At 43.9% G+C, this 21339-nt stretch overlaps 3 protein-coding genes across 3 annotated transcripts; all 3 read right to left on the reverse strand.

The window, feature by feature from the left end:
* Window positions 1-8367: 8367 nt before the first annotated feature.
* Window positions 8368-9902, reverse strand: LOC134075992 (zinc finger CCCH domain-containing protein 18-like). The gene is made up of 4 exons (XM_062531014.1): window positions 9682-9902; window positions 9244-9375; window positions 8846-9096; window positions 8368-8529 (listed from the first exon to the last, which is right to left on the reverse strand). The coding sequence occupies exons 1-4, from the start codon at window positions 9773-9775 to the stop codon at window positions 8368-8370; spliced, it is 639 nt and encodes a 212-aa protein (XP_062386998.1). The 5' UTR covers window positions 9776-9902.
* Window positions 9903-12837: 2935 nt separating this feature from the next.
* On the reverse strand, window positions 12838-14333 carry LOC134075993 (zinc finger CCCH domain-containing protein 18-like). The gene is made up of 4 exons (XM_062531015.1): window positions 14152-14333; window positions 13714-13845; window positions 13316-13566; window positions 12838-12999 (listed from the first exon to the last, which is right to left on the reverse strand). Exons 1-4 carry the CDS (start codon window positions 14243-14245, stop codon window positions 12838-12840), a joined length of 639 nt encoding a protein of 212 aa, XP_062386999.1. The 5' UTR covers window positions 14246-14333.
* A 2974-nt stretch (window positions 14334-17307) lies between these two features.
* On the reverse strand, window positions 17308-18936 carry LOC134075994 (zinc finger CCCH domain-containing protein 18-like). The gene is made up of 4 exons (XM_062531017.1): window positions 18620-18936; window positions 18184-18315; window positions 17786-18036; window positions 17308-17469 (listed from the first exon to the last, which is right to left on the reverse strand). Exons 1-4 carry the CDS (start codon window positions 18711-18713, stop codon window positions 17308-17310), a joined length of 639 nt encoding a protein of 212 aa, XP_062387001.1. The 5' UTR covers window positions 18714-18936.
* Window positions 18937-21339: the final 2403 nt, after the last annotated feature.

Genomic DNA, 21339 nt, shown 5'->3' on the forward strand with positions numbered 1-21339 from the left:
GTCATCTCCCAGAGCAGAGGATTACACCCAGAGAGAGCTCTCCTCTCCAGGCTAGCGTGCTCCTGCTCCTGCTCCACACACACACACACACACCATGCCCCACCCCCCCAAGGAGGAAAGGGGAGAGGGAGGTAAAAGGGAAAAAAGTGTGTGTGTGTGTGTGTGTGTGTGTGTGTGTGTGTGTGTGTGTGTGTGTGTGTGTGTGTGTGTGTGTGTGTGTGTGTGTGTGTGTGTGTGTGTGTGTGTGTGTGTGTGTGTGTGTGTGTGTGTGTGTGTGTGCGCGCGCGCCGAGTGTCCAGTATCCATTTGTGGTACTGTTGCACCAGTACGTAACAGGCCAGTGGATTGCATTTGCCATGCTGACGTGTATGTGTTCTCTCTCTCTCTTACACACACACACACACACACACACACACACACACACACACACACACACACACGAAGGCTGACAGGTGGATCAACAGAGCTAAAGTGTGGGTGCAGGGTGCTGTGGGTGCAGAATCATTTTTGGTGACAGACAATGGGTTGGCACACAAACACACACACACACACACACACACAAACACACAAACAAGCCCACCAACTACACCCTTTCTCCGTCCTGCCTTTAACCTGCCCCGCCCCCCGCCCCCCTCTACACACACACACACACACACACACACACACACACACCGCCTCTGGTGGGAGCAGTGGTGTGCTGGTGTGTGACTGCCACTCGTTAAAGCAGAGAGCACTCACCATGGAGCCCTGGCCCTCTGTATGGGAGATGCAGCCCTCCACAGGACAGAAGGGACACCAGGGCTCTGTGCTTGTGTGGGAGTAGGAGAGAGAGTAGAGCTGAAATAGATTACAGATGCAATGTGTGTGTATGTGCTGTGTACAAACAGCATGACCCCACCATATTTGCATATATTGTGTGTACACTGCATATTCAATGTAGATGATTTGGCTTCACCCTGTGTTGTGTGTGATAATGTTTACATGCTGAAGCTGTATATACTAAGCCCTGTTCACAGTGCACACACGCTGTGTTCAACACCTCGGCTATGTGGTCCTTCCAAGAGCACGTTCAAGTCTGCCAAAGGGCTGATGTTGGGCCCTCTGTCCCATGAAATGGCATGAAGTGGCATGGCTTGTCTCTATATTATATTCATTCATGAAAATATTAAACTGACCCGTGTAGACCCCTGAACAACACTTCCCTAGCGGCTGAGGTTTGTCAGTCTACATCTTCAACTATTTGTGATTTGGACATACAGTACAGTTGGCTACAAATGCAGAGGAAGAAAATGTACCCCCGAATAAGAACTTGTCTGTCTGCCCGCTTTAGAGCCTTCCTGTCTGTCTGTCCAGCTGTCTTATTGTCCGCATCCGTGCTGGTGCTCTTTTTCCTATCGGTTGTTTTGGAGTGTGTGCTCAATACTGTGCTGTCTCAGCTCACCCCAGTGCAGCTGGCTGCCTCTGTGCTCTTTTCATGTGTCAGAACTCACTTTTGACTCCTTCTGTTGAAGTGTTTTTGCTCTCTCTCTATCTCTTTCTCTCTATCTCTGGCTCTCCTTCTCTTTTTCTCTATCTCTTTCTCTCACACACACCTCTTTTCTCTGCCACTTCCTTCCCTCCGTTGTTCTCTGTCTTTTCTTCGCCTCCTCTGTTTGTTGGCTCGGTAGACGTGGCTCTCCTGCAGTTTGCTGTGTGAGGCCACCGTGTCCAAACTCCAGCTTGTCACATCCCTGACCCAGTGCTGCAGTGTGTGAAAGTGTCTACTTGTTTTTACTCCCTTGGTCCTTGGTGTGTCTGTGTGTGTGTGTGTGTACATACGCGTGTGTTTTTTCCCTCTCTCATCCCCTGCTTCTCTGTATCACTCCCTCCTATTGCCCATCATGCAGTCTCTCCTGTGCTGTTTCTCCCCCTGCTCCTCCTTGTGTTTCTCGGGGGATGGCATTATCCCCACTCCACTGGGCCAGCCATGAGATTTCATTTCCAAATCACGGCTGTTCAAAAACAAATCTCTAAAGACACACACACACACTTTACACACACACACACACACACACACACACACAAACTCCATCCTTCTTTATATCACATTCCATCCCTTTCTTCCTGTTTCTGCAACTCTCTCTCCCTCTCTCTCCCTCTCCCCCCCCCCCCCCCCTCTCTCTCTCATGTGTGTATGTGGTAGGTGTGGAGGGGGGGAGAGGGCCAACTCTGACATGATGCCTCTGTAGACGCTTAAGGGGGGCTGTCATGTGAGAGACTGGCTTTGTGCTGCACTCAAATGAGAAAGGACATCACTCATTTCCAACCTCAAATTGCCTTGCTCTCATCCCTGACCCTCTGTAAACAGCCCGACTCAGGCACACGCATGTACACACACACACACACACACACACACACTCCATTGGCATGCACAGTAGCTATTACATCAACAGACACAAAGCACATTTGCCCTTACACACAAAGCTGAACATTCTCTCTCTCTCTCTCTCTCTGTCTTTCTCACACACACACACACAGACACACACACACACACACACACACACACACACACACACACACACACACATAGCGTTTCATCTGCATGTGCAGCATCGACAGGTGCAGAGCACAAATACATGTATACCCCTTCTCTCACACTCTCTCTCACTCTGTCTGTCTCTCACACGGTCTCTCTCTCACTAACTCTCTCTCTCTCACACACACACACACACACACACACACACACAGTGCTCCATATGCACATGGTGCACATAAATGATTCGTTGAAACACCTGACAGTGACATACACATGCACATACACACACACACATACAGAAACACACACACACACAAACTTGATGAAAACCCAGACTTTTCCAGCACTCTCCCTCTCCCCCTGCCATAAGTTAGCATGCGGCGCTGAAGGTCGGAGCCACCGCTGGGATGGCCCTGGCTCGTTCATTTCTCTTTTAATGCGACAGTAATCAAAGCCACGCGGTTGCAATCAGGCCCAATTAGCCGGACCGTAATCGACACCCCCGCTCGCAACACGTCCGTGATTAGGGGTTAATTGAGTTTGATTGTGATTATTTTGCATTTTGAGATATGAGTGCGTGGGGACAAAATGGCAGCGCGCGGCGCATGTTTGTTGGCGCTAGTTGTTTTTGTTAGGTCAGCGCTCCAATTGAGTTTAATAGGTGTTCTAGGAGGTTCTCTGGAGCTTTGGTGATTAGGACTCGTAGCTGTTTGATGAGAGTACGGTGGGGGAAGCTAGATGAAGACAGAGTAGATGAAGTATTGTCTCCAAATTACATTTGAGTGAAAGAAAAAAGGGGCCTTGTTAAAAAGGAACAAAGCTTCTCTGTTTGAGAAGCAAGGAGCACAATCCCCCTGTAGATGGAGAGGGTTAGACCACGGAGGGCAAAGTCTTGACAACACTGTGTGCTGCGTTAGCTGGGATGAAAAAAAAAAACAGAGGATGTTTGGAATGGTGGAGGTCATCCACATGTAAAGGAAACCTTCAAAGCCCAAGAAATGGTGGAGGAGGGGAGGAAAGGGAAAGAGAGGTGTAAGAGGAACAAAGGGCGCTGAAGATGAGTTGTCAAAATCCAAGTGATCCATAAATATGTCGAATTAGACTTGCTTTTGATGGGGTTCACTGCTTTTCCCTGTGAGGTCTGTGTCAACCTCTCTCTCCCCCTCCTCTCTCTCTCCCTCCCTCTCAACATACAGTAACTGTACCCTGTTCTAGATCCTTCTGGCTTGCTGCCTTCTCTGTTGCCTCCCTCTCTCTCCTTCTGTCTCTTCTTCCTCTTCTTCTACCCTTTACTCTTTCTTACCCTTTACCCTCCCTCTCCCTCTCCCCCTTTTTCCTCTCTCTATCCTTTGTTCCTTCCAGGTGGAGAGAGCTTATTTTAAAAGGCTGTTTCTGGACAAAAGGTTGAGTGTAAGCCCCGCATAGATGAGCCTCATAAATGTCACCTTATAAATGTTAATGAATATGAATCTGTATTTATACGGTGAACACACACCTATTCTCGCTCTCTCCCTCTTTCTCAATCTCTCGCACACACACACACACACACACACACACACACACACACACACACACACACACACACACCTATGCTCACAGCACAGCGACAGTGCACTCTGTTTGGGTAAAGAGATGCATGAGGAGGGGGTCGAAGGTTAAAGCTTTAACGATGTGCACTGTAATCGCCTGGGCCTCTTCTTCTTCCCTGCTCACTTTTGCATATTTCAGAAATGTGTGCGGTGTGAAAAAAAACACAGAGATGAAGATGAGAATGGAGGAGGGGGAGGGGAGAGGGGGATGGAAAAAGATGGACAGAGAGAGGGTGGAGGAGGGGTGGAGGTGGGCAGACACACAAATAAATGATGGATAGATAAGAGAGGTGGAGGTGTAGTGGGGGCCCTCCGGGGCAGGAGAGCCGAGACCTGGAAGTGACCGCAGAGGTCAAGAGATCCATCGTACACCAGGAGAGAGTGGATCACAACCGCAGTGTATGACAACCAGTCCTTACTATGGGTTAGATAGAGGTGAGAGAAGAGGAATGGATATCAGAGAGAGAGAGAGAGAGAGGGAGAGAGAGAGAGAGACTGATGGATGGGTAAGGGAGAGAGAGAGCAAGAGAGTTTTCTACTAGTTTCAGTGTCAACTGTTCAATTTATAACCTTGGATAAAAGAGAGAGGAAAGAGAGCAAAAGTGACAGCGCTGCAAACAAAGGTGCGGAGAGTTGGCCCTCTCTCAACTCGATTAGAATATGTTATTTAAAGATGCTCCGCATATGCCTGCGATGATGATGGGGAGATTATGAAGGTGAAAAAAGAGGGGATGAATGGAAGAGTAGAAGAAGGGAGGGGTTGATGGAGAGAAGATGAGACGCGACGAGAAAGACAGCGAGAGAGGAGAGATTAATATCCTGCCCTGGCGGCCATACTGCCGATTAATATCCTCTTTACGAGCATTTAAAAAAATATATTAAATAGAAGAGAAAAAGGCATCTCGCGTGCGCATGCCCATTGGACGCTGCCATCACAGACAACCGGCAGCAGGATGGAGCCAGATGGTGCCAATTATGTGGGCATCGCTGATAATAACACAACTGAACTCTGCTTTTAGGGGCTGCCAATTGTATGGGAATTACAGATTTACTGTAGAGGGCCTCGCCAGTGATGTGTATGTATGTGTGTGTGTGTGTGTGTGTGTGTGTGTGTGTGTTTGGTGACTGTACCTAGGGCTGTGTTGTGATGGGCGCTGCCAATGGAGCAGACAGCGACAACGCAAAATCGCGTGCCAGTCACAAGCAGATTGGCAGGCGACCTAAAGTGTGCCTGTGCCAATGACATGAGCGCAACAGATGGTTTACAGGTTTACAGAGCCTTCTATGTGTGTGTGCGTGCGTGTGTGTGTGTGTGTGTGTGTGTGTGTGTGTGTGTGTGTACTGTATGCATGTGCTAAGTGTATGTCAGAGGAATGTAACAGTTTAATACACAGTGTGTGTGTTTGTGGGGAGAAAAAAACTGGTGTCTGTCTGGCGAGAAGAACTCGCATGTAATACAAATATGTCAGCCATGAGTGTGATCCGTAGCCATAAAACGAGCATAGCCTCAGGGATACAACAGGAAATCAGGCAAATGAGTGTTTATCTGACCACTGGGCGAGTGTGTGACAGAGAAAGGGAGAGGGAGGAGAATGCATATGCCAGAGAGAAAGAGAGAGAGAGAGAGAGAGAGAGAGAGAGGGAGAGACAGAGGGAGAGGAGAAGTGTGTGTTAGTGTGACTATGTGCGTCCCTCTGCGCTCCTATGAATTTTAATTTAATTAAGTCGTAACGCCGCCTCGTTGACCCATCCTGGTTCGCTGGTGATCCCCCGCCGCCTTCCTGAAAGGTTAAATGGGAGAAAATCATGACATTTGCTGGTGTCCCAGATGCCCCCCTGTCTGCTTGAGTCGGACAGGGCCGTAGCCACTGACTGCTGGGTGTCATGACATAGCTCCGGGCTCTGCTGGGGAACACTGGAGCCTTAATTGCCGTATCAAAGTTGATTTTTTTCCAATGGATCCTACATCTTTTAATGAGCGCGGTTGGTGCGGCATTGTCTGGAAATGTCACTACATTGAAATCGTTTGTACAGATACAGTCATAGGCTCTCTGGGTAGTTTGTGTCTTGCCTATGAGCTTGTTGTTGTTTGTGTTTGCGTTGGGTTTTCTGATTAATGGGCCAGGCATTGGTCTCCTCTTGTATAGGCCTATGTAACATCACCCATAAACATCACCCCCCCACACCCACACACCCACACACCCACACACACAGCTGCATACATATGGTCAGAGGTCAAGTACACAATTCCTTTGCTTAAGTCAAGCATACTGTAGATAAACCAATTGTCAAATATTACTCCAATCCAACTAAGTTACTAAATCAGATTTTTACTTAAGTTGAAGAACAGAAGTACTTGCCTTTAGTTCCTTACATCCAAAAAAAAAACATTTGACCTACTTTCATGAATTTGCAACTGTTAAAATGGGTGCAAATTTAAATAATTATTCATTCTCTGTTCAAAAATCTAAAAGATAACTCAATTGTTGCCACCATCTTTACCACAACTAATTCTGCCAAGTTCAAATTCAACTATTCAAAAAAATAACCTCAAGATGGTCTATTGAATTTTTGCATTTAAGGAATCAAATACAGTATTTGTCTTTCAAATGTAGTGGAGTAAAATCAAGTAACTGTACTTAGTTACTGTCCACCCCTGGTGTGCCCAGATGAAATTGTGTTTCACGTGTTCAGGGGTGGAATGGGACGTTAAATATTACCGGGAGATTTCAAGCTCCAGCAGCCCCAGTGTGACCTGACGCAACCTGATTTGGGGGGAAATCCCAAACATTCAAACATGTTGTGGCCGCTAATCCAAAATCTTCAGGGGTCTGTGTGTGTAAGAGGTACAGAGACCATTCAGAATATGCAGAGGAGAGAATCAGTCACTCATATCACATCCAAGATGTAGAAAATATTTTATTTGAAAAGGTACAAAAGAGTCCCATCTTTCTTTAATCTGTTGTCTGAACTCACACTCCTCCAGGGGGTAAGCGAGGCTCAGTTTATCGGTCTGTGCTCCACCTCCCTGACACAGCTGTACATCTTCGGGATCTCCATGGCAACCTGAAAACAAGGTAAAATATATGGCGGAAAGTAAAATGGCCGTCATGGCTGCCACGAGGCGTTTTTGCGATGGCTCCATTTCTGAAAATGTTCAGGACCCCAAATTGTACATACAGTATGTGCCAAGTTTCATGCTTTTATGAAACATTTGGCACATAAAGTATCACCATGGACTGCTTAATAAGGTCATGGATTAGAGGCGATTTAAGATACCGTGCCTTGAGTCATAGCACATTAACACCAAATTATAAATTGTCCGGCTGTACGATGATCCTCCTGTCTGAATTGCACCACCAAATTGCATTAACCAGTGCTTGTTTTTGTGTACCACCGAAGGCATGAGCAGCTTGCTTGTGCATGCCGTCTGTGTGTTTGTTTCTGCACATCTTTGCGCTGAAACAATGGATGTCTACTGTTGAACCCCTTCTCTGTACAGCAAATTTGACTTTTACATTAGATATGTCTCAGATAATTGCAAAGTGGTAAACATGTTTGGGTTCGTAGCAGTAGACTTTTTGTGCTGGCATACCTCATCTGTGTATGCTTATAAGTGATACACTTTCTTTCTGTTGTCTGAGAACTATGCATCAGACTCCCAATGGTTTCTAAAAACAAGAACACTTTTAAGCAGAAACTGCCTAAAGTGAGTTAGATGTGAAAGAATCTCAGGATTATTTCTGACTTTCAATTCAATCTTACTGGAAACATTGCACATGTCAGAAAGGTTTTTCATTTTGATCCCAACAACTGAAGGAAGGTCAGGCCTCTAAGGCTTGATATATTCAAATGCAGAAATGTAGACCACTGTATTTGTCTGTAACATTCGAATGAGTTGACTTGACGCTCATATTCTAATTTGAACTACTCTTAATTTTGAACATGATGAATGTCATTCGAATGTCAGCAAGAGACATACTGTAGGCTACTTAAAAATACACAAATGAGTGTGCATGGAAATCTAAAATAAAGCAGAACAGAAATGAAATGATGTGGTTAATATAAATGTGTATTTATTGAAAATAAAAAATATTAATAAATAATATGATACTATGAATGAATGAATGAATGAATATGATAATATGTTACTAAATATTTTAAAAAATGACTATATATTTTAAAAATGTAAATGTTAAAAATGTATAATATATATAGGCTTATATAATGTGAGCCTCCTCCACAGCCCGGTCAGAGGCTTGGTCAGTTGTCAACTGCTGAAGTACAAATGCAGCAGTGCCACCATCGCTTGGGCTTGATGGCTTTCTTCTCCTTCTTACTGCGCCTCTCCACCTTCCTGGCCTTCTTCTCTGCCTTGGCGAGAGCTTTCAGTTCGCCTTTAGAGGCACTGCTTCTGGGGGCATCCTGAACAAGAAGAAAAAACACAAAATTGAATTCTTTCAAAATCATCTTGCAGATATGGGAAGTTTTCAAATAGTAAGGCAAGTCAGTCTCTTATCTACCCAGGTGTTTGGTACTCTGTATTATAAAACAAACAGGTATGGAAATGCTCAAGAGATTCTGAAACTTCATAGTTGAAATTCAAGTTTATGTAGCCATTGACAAGCAAAGTGGTCATTCAGGGTGCTTTAGACTGTATGCACTTTCTCCATAGACTTATAGTATTAATTCACGGCCAGAGTAATGCTATCAGTGCTGAAAGCAAGCAATCATGTCTCACCACCAGTGTAGCTGGCTGGCACCTGAGCTCCTCCATGAGCTTCTGTCTGCTGATGGACATCATCACAGACAGCAGGGCCTCCTCTCTCTCCGCCCTCTGTCTCTCCCACTCGGCTCTCTCCTCTCCACGCTCCCTCTCCAGAGCCCTCAGCTCCGTGGTGTGAGACCCCTCCAGAGCCCTCAGCTCTTCCCTCTGGTGCTGCAGGAGCTGCTGCAAGCTCCTGCGCTCCTGCTCCAGAGCTCGCACCTTCACTGTAAAATTCACAAGGTGTCACAATCAGTGCAGTAGAGATAACATTTGACTCCCCAACCACAAGATCTAGTTGTGAAGAATGAGATTAAATAGAATACATCCTATACTTCTACAGAGAATAACCATCTTTCTCATTATTGACTTACTCAGGGCGAAGGGGTCCCCATAGGGCAGGTACCAGCTGTCCAGGTTCAGCTTCTCCTCCCCTGACCTCACCTCAGGCCTGCGGTGGTCCTCCATGCCGAGATGTGGCTCCGACAGGCACCTCTCACTCCAGCCTGATAAACAGAAGATCCCACAGGAATGAACAAATGTAGCCTTGAATTTGTTTTTCAGTGTGGTTTCACTGTGGGTGGTGTACACTAACAAAAGTCGTAGGCATATAACTAAAACATTTATAAAAGTCTTTGCCTGAGATAGCCTACCTTAGCCTACCTTAGACTAATATAGAACAGACACCTTTAAACAACACTGGTACATCTGAAGCAATACGTTAGCTTAGCTGTAGTCCTATACAACTGCAGTTGGTAACTGAAGTCCTATAAAACAATCCCATCTTTCTTAAATCTGTCCTCTGAACTTACACTCCTCCAGGGGGTACGCGAGGTCAACTTGCTCGGCCCAGCTCAGCTGTCCTAGCTCCTCCTCACTGACGCAGTCCGTCCTCGGGATCCCCATGGCAACCTGAAAACTTTAAACCTAAACAACACGGCTAGTCTAACTGCTAATTTTACTTACCTCTTAAAAACTGTTATAGTTAAGATTAACTCAGTCAAAAATTACGAATAAAATATTCAAAATTAAGTTAATAGTTTAAATATTAAGGAAATCAATCAAAGTTAAACAATAAACAGTAAAAGGTTGTGTCAAATCGTCAGCAAGCGCTTGGTATGTCCTCTCTCTCGTATCAGCAAGTAGCAAGTGAGTGAACTGCGTAGAATTCAAAGAAAAGTTCTAATACAACGTAGAATCCTCCATTGTTGAATTCTCCCAACATTCTACTCAGTGATGTCAGTCATGTGAGTGACACCAAAGCTCCGCTTTAACCCTCTCTGGTGACACCACTGAAAAGCACTAGATCTTCCAGAACCTCTGACTAGATCTACACAGCTTTATTGAAGTGCATTACAAGCTGCTGTCTTGATCATAGACCGTAAAAGTATTGATCTGGCATCAGCCATCTCTGTAGCTAGCTGACATCAGTGAGCATTGCAGGGCGGCTTACTTTATCTACTGTACGAGCTCGGGTCGTTTTGTTTTGTTGAGTAGGTCCACGATTTCAGCAACCAGAGGCATACTGAATTTCGGTATAAACCTCAAATGTTTTCAAAATAATGCTACAGCCATTGCCAATCAGAGAAAAGTTAACCCCTCGTTGATATTCCATATGGCGGCGTGAGAGAATAATTAAACTGCCAGCCTAGGCTACAGCAGCATACCCATCTGAAAGGGTTTAATACAACTAATCATATTGTGAAAAACATAATCATGAAATTAGGCTACAATAATAATCCTCTACATCTTTCCTGGTATTTGTGTAGGCTACAGGCCATGGCAACTTCAGCACCTAGATACTGGACAGCTCCCGGTCAGCCACCCGGACAAAACAAACACAAACGCTCCACGGTTAGGTGGAGGTGAAGAGGTGGAACCTCGAATGGAACCCACATCTGACTCCCATCAGCTGGTCCAGCTGTCTGGCACCACCAGGGCTCCTCACTGGGACGAGAAAAGAATCTTGGCGGGTAAAAGAAAAAAGTAACTGCAGGGTGACAGCCACAGGGGAAAATCTTCCTCTGCAGATTGGCAGGCGACCTAAAGTACTTGCCTTTAGTTCCTTACATCCAACAAAAAACATTTGACCTACTTTCATACATTTGCAACTGTTAAAATGGATGCAATTTAAATAATTATTCATTCTCTGTTCAAAAATCTAAAAGATAACTCAATTGTTGCCACCATCTTTACCACAACTAATTCAGCCAAGTTCAAATTCAACTATTCAAAAAAATAACCTCAAGATGGTCTATTGAATTTTTGCAATTAAGGAATCAAATACAGTATTTGTCTTTCAAATGTAGTGGAGTAAAATCAAGTAAATGTACTTAGTTACTGTCCACCCCTGGTGTGCCCAGATGAAATTGTGTTTTTCTGTGTGTGTTCAGGGGTGGAATGGGACGTTAAATATTACCGGGAGATTTCAAGCTCCAGCAGCCCCAGTGTGACCTGACACAGCCTGATTTGGGGGGAAATTCCAAACATTCAAACATGTTGTGGCCGCTAATCCCAAATCTTCAGGGGTCTGTGTGTGTAAGAGGTACAGAGACCATTCAGAATATGCAGAGGAGAGAATCAGTCACTCATATCACATCCAAGATGTAGAAAATATTTTATTTGAAAAGGTACAAAAGAGTCCCATCTTTCTTTAATCTGTTGTCTGAACTCACACTCCTCCAGGGGGTAAGCGAGGCTCAGTTTATCGGTCTGTGCTCCACCTCCCTGACACAGCTGTACATCTTCGGGATCTCCATGACAACCTGAAAACAAGGTAAAATATATGGCGGAAAGTAAAATGGCCGCCATGGCTGCCACGAGGCGTTTTTGCGATGGCTCCATTTCTGAAAATGTTCAGGACCCCAAATTGTACAAATGTGCCAAGTTTCATGCTTTTATGAAACATTTGGCACATAAAGTATCACCATGGACTGCTTAATAAGGTCATGGATTAGAGGCGATTTAAGATACCGTGCCTTGAGTCATAGCACATTAACACCAAATTATAAATTGTCCGGCTGTACGATGATCCTCCTGTCTGAATTGCACCACCAAATTGCATTAACCAGTGCTTGTTTTTGTGTACCACCGAAGGCATGAGCAGCTTGCTTGTGCATGCCGTCTGTGTGTTTTCTTCTGCACATCTTTGCGCTGAAACAATGGATGTCTACTGTTGAACCCCTGTTGAACCCCTTCTCTGTACAGCAAATTTGACTTTTACATTAGATATGTCTCAGATAATTGCAAAGTGGTAAACATGTTTGGGTTCTTAACAGTAGACTTTTTGTGCTGGCATACCTCATCTGTGTATGCTTATAAGTGATACACTTTCTTTCTGTTGTCTGACAACTGTGCATAAGACTCCCAATGGTTTCTAAAACAAGAACACTTTTAAGCAGAAACTGCCTAAAATGAGTTGTGAAAGAATCTCAGGATTATTTATTTCTGACTTTCAGTTCAATCTTACTGGGAACATTGCACATGTCAGAAAAGTTTTTTCATTTTGATCCCAACAACTGAAGGAAGGTCAGGCCTCTAAGGCTTGATATATTCAAATGCAGAAATGTAGACCACTGTATTTGTCTGTAACATTCGAATGAGTTGACTTGACGCTCATATTCTAATTTGAACTACTCTTAATTTTGAACATGATGAATGTCATTCGAATGTCAGCAAGAGACATACTGTAGGCTACTTAAAAATACACAAATGAGTGTGCATGGAAATCCAAAATAAAGCAGAACAGAAATGAAATGATGTGGTTAATATAAATGTGTATTTATTGAAAACAAAAAATATTAATAAATAATATGATACTATGAATGAATGAATGAATGAATATGATAATATGTTACTATATATTTAAAAAAATGACTATATATTTTAAAAATGTAAATGTTAAAAATGTATAATATATATAGGCTTATATAATGTGAGCCTCCTCCACAGCCCGGTCAGAGGCTTGGTCAGTTGTCAACTGCTGAAGTACAAATGCAGCAGTGCCACCATCGCTTGGGCTTGATGGCTTTCTTCTCCTTCTTACTGCGCCTCTCCACCTTCCTGGCCTTCTTCTCTGCCTTGGCGAGAGCTTTCAGTTCGCCTTTAGAGGCACTGCTGCTGGGGGCATCCTGAACAAGAAGAAAAAACACAAAATTGAATTCTTTCAAAATCATCTTGCAGATATGGGAAGTTTTCAAATAGTAAGGCAAGTCAGTCTCTTATCTACCCAGGTGTTTGGTACTCTGTATTATAAAACAAACAGGTATGGAAATGCTCAAGAGATTCTGAAACTTCATAGTTGAAATTCAAGTTTATGTAGCCATTGACAAGCAAAGTGGTCATTCAGGGTGCTTTAGACTGTATGCACTTTCTCCATAGACTTATAGTATTAATTCACGGCCAGAGTAATGCTATCAGTGCTGAAAGCAAGCAATCATGTCTCACCACCAGTGTAGCTGGCTGGCACCTGAGCTCCTCCATGAGCTTCTGTCTGCTGATGGACATCATCACAGACAGCAGGGCCTCCTCTCTCTCCGCCCTCTGTCTCTCCCACTCGGCTCTCTCCTCTCCGCGCTCCCTCTCCAGAGCCCTCAGCTCCGTGGTGTGAGACCCCTCCAGAGCCCTCAGCTCTTCCCTCTGGTGCTGCAGGAGCTGCTGCAAACTCCTGCGCTCCTGCTCCAGAGCTCGCACCTTCACTGTAAAATTCACAAGGTGTCACAATCAGTGCAGTAGAGATAACATTTGACTCCCCAACCACAAGATCTAGTTGTGAAGAATGAGATTAAATAGAATACATCCTATACTTCTACAGAGAATAACCATCTTTCTCATTATTGACTTACTCAGGGCGAAGGGGTCCCCATAGGCCAGGTACCAGCTGTCCAGGTTCAGCTTCTCCTCCCCTGACCTCACCTCAGGCCTGCGGTGGTCCTCCATGCCGAGATGTGGCTCCGACAGGCACCTCTCACTCCAGCCTGATAAACAGAAGATCCCACAGGAATGAACAAATGTAGCCTTGAATTTGTTTTTCAGTGTGGTTTCACTGTGGGTGGTGTACACTAACAAAAGTCGTAGGCATATAACTAAAACATTTATAAAAGTCTTTGCCTGAGATAGCCTACCTTAGCCTACCTTAGACTAATATAGAACAGACACCTTTAAACAACACTGGTACATCTGAAGCAATACGTTAGCTTAGCTGTAGTCCTATACAACTGCAGTTGGTAACTGAAGTCCTATAAAACAATCCCATCTTTCTTAAATCTGTCCTCTGAACTTACACTCCTCCAGGGGGTACGCGAGGTCAACTTGCTCGGCCCAGCTCAGCTGTCCTAGCTCCTCCTCACTGACGCAGTCCGTCCTCGGGATCCCCATGGCAACCTGAAAACTTCAATCCTAAACAACACGGCTAGTCTAACTGCTAATTTTACTTACCTCTTAAAAACTGTTATAGTTAAGATTAACTCAGTCAAAAATTACGAATAAAATATTCAAAATTAAGTTAATAGTTTAAATATTAAGGAAATCAATCAAAGTTAAACAATAAACAGTAAAAGGTTGTGTCAAATCGTCAGCAAGCGCTTGGTATGTCCTCTCTCTCGTATCAGCAAGTAGCAAGTGAGTGAACTGCGTAGAATTCAAAGAAAAGTTCTAATACAACGTAGAATCCTCCATTGTTGAATTCTCCCAACATTCTACTCAGTGATGTCAGTCATGTGAGTGACACCAAAGCTCCGCTTTAACCCTCTCTGGTGACACCACTGAAAAGCACTAGATCTTCCAGAACCTCTGACTAGATCTACACAGCTTTATTGAAGTGCATTACAAGCTGCTGTCTTGATCATAGACCGTAAAAGTATTGATCTGGCATCAGCCATCTCTGTAGCTAGCTGACATCAGTGAGCATTGCAGGGCGGCTTACTTTATCTACTGTACGAGCTCGGGTCGTTTTGTTTTGTTGAGTAGGTCCACGATTTCAGCAACCAGAGGCATACTGAATTTCGGTATAAACCTCAAATGTTTTCAAAATAATGCTACAGCCATTGCCAATCAGAGAAAAGTTAACCCCTCGTTGATATTCCATATGGCGGCGTGAGAGAATAATTAAACTGCCAGCCTAGGCTACAGCAGCATACCCATCTGAAAGGGTTTAATACAACTAATCATATTGTGAAAAACATAATCATGAAATTAGGCTACAATAATAATCCTCTACATCTTTCCTGGTATTTGTGTAGGCTACAGGCCATGGCAACTTCAGCACCTAGATACTGGACAGCTCCCGGTCAGCCACCCGGACAAAACAAACACAAACGCTCCACGGTTAGGTGGAGGTGAAGAGGTGGAACCTCGAATGGAACCCACATCTGACTCCCATCAGCTGGTCCAGCTGTCTGGCACCACCAGGGCTCCTCACTGGGACGAGAAAAGAATCTTGGCGGGTAAAAGAAAAAAGTAACTGCAGGGTGACAGCCACAGGGGAAAATCTTCCTCTGCAGATTGGCAGGCGACCTAAAGTACTTGCCTTTAGTTCCTTACATCCAACAAAAAACATTTGACCTACTTTCATACATTTGCAACTGTTAAAATGGATGCAATTTAAATAATTATTCATTCTCTGTTCTAAAATCTAAAAGATAACTCAATTGTTGCCACCATCTTTACCACAACTAATTCAGCCAAGTTCAAATTCAACTATTCAAAAAAATAACCTCAAGATGGTCTATTGAATTTTTGCAATTAAGGAATCAAATACAGTATTTGTCTTTCAAATGTAGTGGAGTAAAATCAAGTAAATGTACTTAGTTACTGTCCACCCCTGGTGTGCCCAGATGAAATTGTGTTTTTCTGTGTGTGTTCAGGGGTGGAATGGGACGTTAAATATTACCGGGAGATTTCAAGCTCCAGCAGCCCCAGTGTGACCTGACACAGCCTGATTTGGGGGGAAATTCCAAACATTCAAACATGTTGTGGCCGCTAATCCCAAATCTTCAGGGGTCTGTGTGTGTAAGAGGTACAGAGACCATTCAGAATATGCAGAGGAGAGAATCAGTCACTCATATCACATCCAAGATGTAGAAAATATTTTATTTGAAAAGGTACAAAAGAGTCCCATCTTTCTTTAATCTGTTGTCTGAACTCACACTCCTCCAGGGGGTAAGCGAGGCTCAGTTTATCGGTCTGTGCTCCACCTCCCTGACACAGCTGTACATCTTCGGGATCTCCATGACAACCTGAAAACAAGGTAAAATATATGGCGGAAAGTAAAATGGCCGCCATGGCTGCCACGAGGCGTTTTTGCGATGGCTCCATTTCTGAAAATGTTCAGGACCCCAAATTGTACAAATATGCCAAGTTTCAGGCTTTTATGAAACATTTGGCACATAAAGTATCACCATGGACTGCTTAATAAGGTCATGGATTAGAGGCGATTTAAGATACCGTGCCTTGAGTCATAGCACATTAACACCAAATTATAAATTGTCCGGCTGTACGATGATCCTCCTGTCTGAATTGCACCACCAAATTGCATTAACCAGTGCTTGTTTTTGTGTACCACCGAAGGCATGAGCAGCTTGCTTGTGCATGCCGTCTGTGTGTTTGTTTCTGCACATCTTTGCGCTGAAACAATGGATGTCTACTGTTGAACCCCTGTTGAACCCCTTCTCTGTACAGCAAATTTGACTTTTACATTAGATATGTCTCAGATAATTGCAAAGTGGTAAACATGTTTGGGTTCTTAACAGTAGACTTTTTGTGCTGGCATACCTCATCTGTGTATGCTTATAAGTGATACACTTTCTTTCTGTTGTCTGACAACTGTGCATAAGACTCCCAATGGTTTCTAAAACAAGAACACTTTTAAGCAGAAACTGCCTAAAATGAGTTGTGAAAGAATCTCAGGATTATTTATTTCTGACTTTCAGTTCAATCTTACTGGGAACATTGCACATGTCAGAAAAGTTTTTTCATTTTGATCCCAACAACTGAAGGAAGGTCAGGCCTCTAAGGCTTGATATATTCAAATGCAGAAATGTAGACCACTGTATTTGTCTGTAACATTCGAATGAGTTGACTTGACGCTCATATTCTAATTTGAACTACTCTTAATTTTGAACATGATGAATGTCATTCGAATGTCAGCAAGAGACATACTGTAGGCTACTTAAAAATACACAAATGAGTGTGCATGGAAATCCAAAATAAAGCAGAACAGAAATGAAATGATGTGGTTAATATAAATGTGTATTTATTGAAAACAAAAAATATTAATAAATAATATGATACTATGAATGAATGAATGAATGAATATGATAATATGTTACTATATATTTAAAAAAATGACTATATATTTTAAAAATGTAAATGTTAAAAATGTATAATATATATAGGCTTATATAATGTGAGCCTCCTCCACAGCCCGGTCAGAGGCTTGGTCAGTTGTCAACTGCTGAAGTACAAATGCAGCAGTGCCACCATCGCTTGGGCTTGATGGCTTTCTTCTCCTTCTTACTGCGCCTCTCCACCTTCCTGGCCTTCTTCTCTGCCTTGGCGAGAGCTTTCAGTTCGCCTTTAGAGGCACTGCTGCTGGGGGCATCCTGAACAAGAAGAAAAAACACAAAATTGAATTCTTTCAAAATCATCTTGCAGATATGGGAAGTTTTCAAATAGTAAGGCAAGTCAGTCTCTTATCTACCCAGGTGTTTGGTACTCTGTATTATAAAACAAACAGGTATGGAAATGCTCAAGAGATTCTGAAACTTCATAGTTGAAATTCAAGTTTATGTAGCCATTGACAAGCAAAGTGGTCATTCAGGGTGCTTTAGACTGTATGCACTTTCTCCATAGACTTATAGTATTAATTCACGGCCAGAGTAATGCTATCAGTGCTGAAAGCAAGCAATCATGTCTCACCACCAGTGTAGCTGGCTGGCACCTGAGCTCCTCCATGAGCTTCTGTCTGCTGATGGACATCATCACAGACAGCAGGGCCTCCTCTCTCTCCGCCCTCTGTCTCTCCCACTCGGCTCTCTCCTCTCCACGCTCCCTCTCCAGAGCCCTCAGCTCCGTGGTGTGAGACCCCTCCAGAGCCCTCAGCTCTTCCCTCTGGTGCTGCAGGAGCTGCTGCAAGCTCCTGCGCTCCTGCTCCAGAGCTCGCACCTTCACTGTAAAATTCACAAGGTGTCACAATCAGTGCAGTAGAGATAACATTTGACTCCCCAACCACAAGATCTAGTTGTGAAGAATGAGATTAAATAGAATACATCCTATACTTCTACAGAGAATAACCATCTTTCTCATTATTGACTTACTCAGGGCGAAGGGGTCCCCATAGGCCAGGTACCAGCTGTCCAGGTTCAGCTTCTCCTCCCCTGACCTCACCTCAGGCCTGCGGTGGTCCTCCATGCCGAGATGTGGCTCCGACAGGCACCTCTCACTCCAGCCTGATAAACAGAAGATCCCACAGGAATGAACAAATGTAGCCTTGAATTTGTTTTTCAGTGTGGTTTCACTGTGGGTGGTGTACACTAACAAAGGTCGTAGGCATATAACTAAAACATTTATAAAAGTCTTTGCCTGAGATAGCCTACTTTAGCCTACCTATATAGAACAGACACCTTTAAACAACACTGGTACATCTGAAGCAATACGTTAGATTAGCTGTAGTCCTATACAACTGCAGTTGGTAGGCTAACTGAAGTCCTATAAAACAATCCCATCTTTCTTAAATCTGTCCTCTGAACTTACACTCCTCCAGGGGGTACGCGAGGTCAACTTGCTCGGCCCAGCTCAGCTGTCCTAGCTCCTCCTCACTGACGCAGTCCGTCCTCGGGATCCCCATGGCAACCTGAAAACTTTAAACCTAAACAACACGGCTAGTCTAACTGCTAATTTTACTTACCTCTTAAAAACTGTTATAGTTAAGATTAACTCAGTCAAAAATTACGAATAAAATATTCAAAATTAAGTTAATAGTTTAAATATTAAGAAAATCAATCAAAGTTAAACAATAAACAGTAAAAGGTTGTGTCAAATCGTCAAATCGTCAGCAAGCGCTTGGTATGTCCTCTCTCTCGTATCAGCAAGTAGCAAGTGACTGAGCTGCGTAGAATTCAAAGAAAAGTTCTAATACAACGTAGAATCCTCCATTGTTGAATTCTCCCAACATTCTACTCAGTGATGTCAGTCATGTGAGTGACACCACTGAAAATCACTAGATCTTCCAGAACCTCTGACTAGATCTACACAGCTTTATTGAAGTGCATTACAAGCTGCTGTCTTGATCATAGACCGTAAAAGTATTGATCTGGCATCAGCCATCTCTGTAGCTAGCTGACATCAGTGAGCATTGCAGGGCGGCTTACTATATCTACGTTTTGTTTTATTGAGTAGGCCTAGGTCCACGATTTCAGCAACCAGAGGCATCCTGAATTTCGGTATAAACCTCAAATGTTTTCAAAATAATGCTACAGCCATTGCCAACCAGAGAAAAGTTAACCCCTCGTTGATATTCCATATGGCGGCGTGAGAGAATAATTAAACTGCCAGCCTAAGCTACAGCAGCATAGGCTACCCATCAGAAAGGGTTTAATACAACTAATCATATTGTGAAAAACATAATCATGAAATTAGGCTACAATAATAATCCTCTACATCTTTCCTGGTATTTGTGTAGGCTACAGGCCAAGGCAACTTCAGCACCTAGATACTGGACAGCTCCCGGTCAGCCACCCGGACAAAACAAACACAAACGCTCCACGGTTAGGTGGAGGTGAAGAGGTGGAACCTCGAATGGAACCCACATCTGACTCCCATCAGCTGGTCCAGCTGTCTGGCACCACCAGGGCTCCTCACTGGGACGAGAAAAGAATCTTGGCGGGTAAAAGAAAAAAGTAACTGCTGGGTGACAGCCACAGGGGAAAATCTTCCTCTGAACCTGCTGGTTCGAATGCAGAGAGACCTGAAACATTTTCCGGAAGGGAATAAGGTGAATGAATGAATGAATGGATGAATGGATTAATTATTTAATGAGCTTTATCATCATTGTTAGCCTGACGACGTCATACTCAATTCTTGCAGAAAAAGGATGTAGGCGGGGCTAAACTTCGGTCTGGGATACAGGCTACATCATTGTGGCAAATGTACAATGAAATTGGAGCGCAGCTCCGCATGATGCCTCAGCACGACACAAGAACAAAAACATACACAATGAATATGTAATACATATTACATTTGAATAAATATGTAATAAATATGACTAAAACAAGGATACAAATATGAAGTGTGGTCAGCTGTGTAGGGGAGTGCACCTTGCATTGAGCTCAATGAGCATCAAACAGGCTAATAGGAAGAAACACTATGCCAATCTCTAGGTATGGTGAAGGGTATGTGGTGATATGGGGCTATTTTAACTCCAAACAGGCATGGACTGGCCATAGGGCATACCGGGCAATGCCCGGTGGGCCGACGCATATATGGGCCGAGGCTGTCATAATTTACTACTAATAATTAAAAAAAAAATAGGCTAATTTATATAGCGTACGGCCGCAACGGTAGCGAATCGCGGCCCATTGGTTGACTGCCTTGATTGACATTGGGCTAGTCCAATGACATCTCAGGCCCCTCCCTGTCTCCCTCCCGGCCTCATCTCCCTCTTGACTGGAGTTCGACCGGAGTATGAGACCGTCCGTATATGAAAATGTACAAAGACAAACCACAAAAGCACAAGGGGGGCGCAGAGAAGTTGCGAGATAAAAGGCAAAAGCCTACAAGTGGATGCAGCAAAAATGTGCTACAATTACAGAAATGTTTGCCACCACAAGTTCACACAAGGCCGTCGACATAGCAGCAGTGCAGAAGCACCACCGAGTGCACAGGCTTCAGAGAGGCACATGCGAGTGTGCAACAGAGTAGTTACACAGAGGAAGGACTAGCTATTCAAATTGATTCGGAGGAGGAGGAAGAGGTGAGAGACGTGACCCAGCAGGGACAGATTGAGAAGGAGGTCAGAATAGCTATGTGAGCCAGGTAAGAAGTAGCCGAAATGTTGGCTGAACTTTTTGGGCGCACAACGAACAATTACAAGTTTGAATTCTGCGACTGCTGCTTCCCCTGGCTTCTTTTAGATGTAACCTGCCTACTATGTAGGATTAGGCACCCAGTTAAGCAAAACAAAGTTTTATAGTGTGAGCGCGTCTTTTTGTGTGGTTTCTGTGTAGGCCTACCCCTCTCGCATGCATTTGAATTGCGATACCCATCAAATTAACGAGTTGTCGGCTCGCCATCAACCTTCTGAAATCTTAAGACAGTCACGATTGGTCGAAATTGTTGTCAATCTTGACGCAGTACAACAAGCAAACTATCAAATTTCTTTGCGCAGACAAGCAGACACCCATACACAGAGACATGCAGTCAGACGCATGGAATGAAACAGGAATGGTGATAGCCCATGGAATTAACAATGAAAA

The sequence above is a fragment of the Sardina pilchardus genome, chromosome 3 (genome assembly GCF_963854185.1).
Source record: "Sardina pilchardus chromosome 3, fSarPil1.1, whole genome shotgun sequence".
Taxonomy (NCBI): Eukaryota; Metazoa; Chordata; class Actinopteri; order Clupeiformes; family Clupeidae; genus Sardina; species Sardina pilchardus.

Bases quoted from the DNA above. Each gene is read 5' to 3' on its own strand.
- LOC134075992 (XM_062531014.1), bottom strand. From the start codon at position 9,775: ATGGGGATCCCGAGGACGGACTGCGTCAGTGAGGAGGAGCTAGGACAG. The intron at 9,376-9,681 runs GTAAGTTCAGAG...TCTGTTTATCAG, and splicing joins CGCGTACCCCCTGGAGGAGT to GCTGGAGTGAGAGGTGCCTG. The intron at 9,097-9,243 runs GTAAGTCAATAA...TGAATTTTACAG, and splicing joins TGGGGACCCCTTCGCCCTGA to TGAAGGTGCGAGCTCTGGAG.
- LOC134075993 (XM_062531015.1), bottom strand. From the start codon at position 14,245: ATGGGGATCCCGAGGACGGACTGCGTCAGTGAGGAGGAGCTAGGACAG. The intron at 13,567-13,713 runs GTAAGTCAATAA...TGAATTTTACAG, and splicing joins TGGGGACCCCTTCGCCCTGA to TGAAGGTGCGAGCTCTGGAG. The intron at 13,000-13,315 runs GTGAGACATGAT...CTTCTTGTTCAG, and splicing joins GCCAGCCAGCTACACTGGTG to GATGCCCCCAGCAGCAGTGC.
- LOC134075994 (XM_062531017.1), bottom strand. From the start codon at position 18,713: ATGGGGATCCCGAGGACGGACTGCGTCAGTGAGGAGGAGCTAGGACAG. The intron at 18,316-18,619 runs GTAAGTTCAGAG...TCTGTTTATCAG, and splicing joins CGCGTACCCCCTGGAGGAGT to GCTGGAGTGAGAGGTGCCTG. The intron at 18,037-18,183 runs GTAAGTCAATAA...TGAATTTTACAG, and splicing joins TGGGGACCCCTTCGCCCTGA to TGAAGGTGCGAGCTCTGGAG.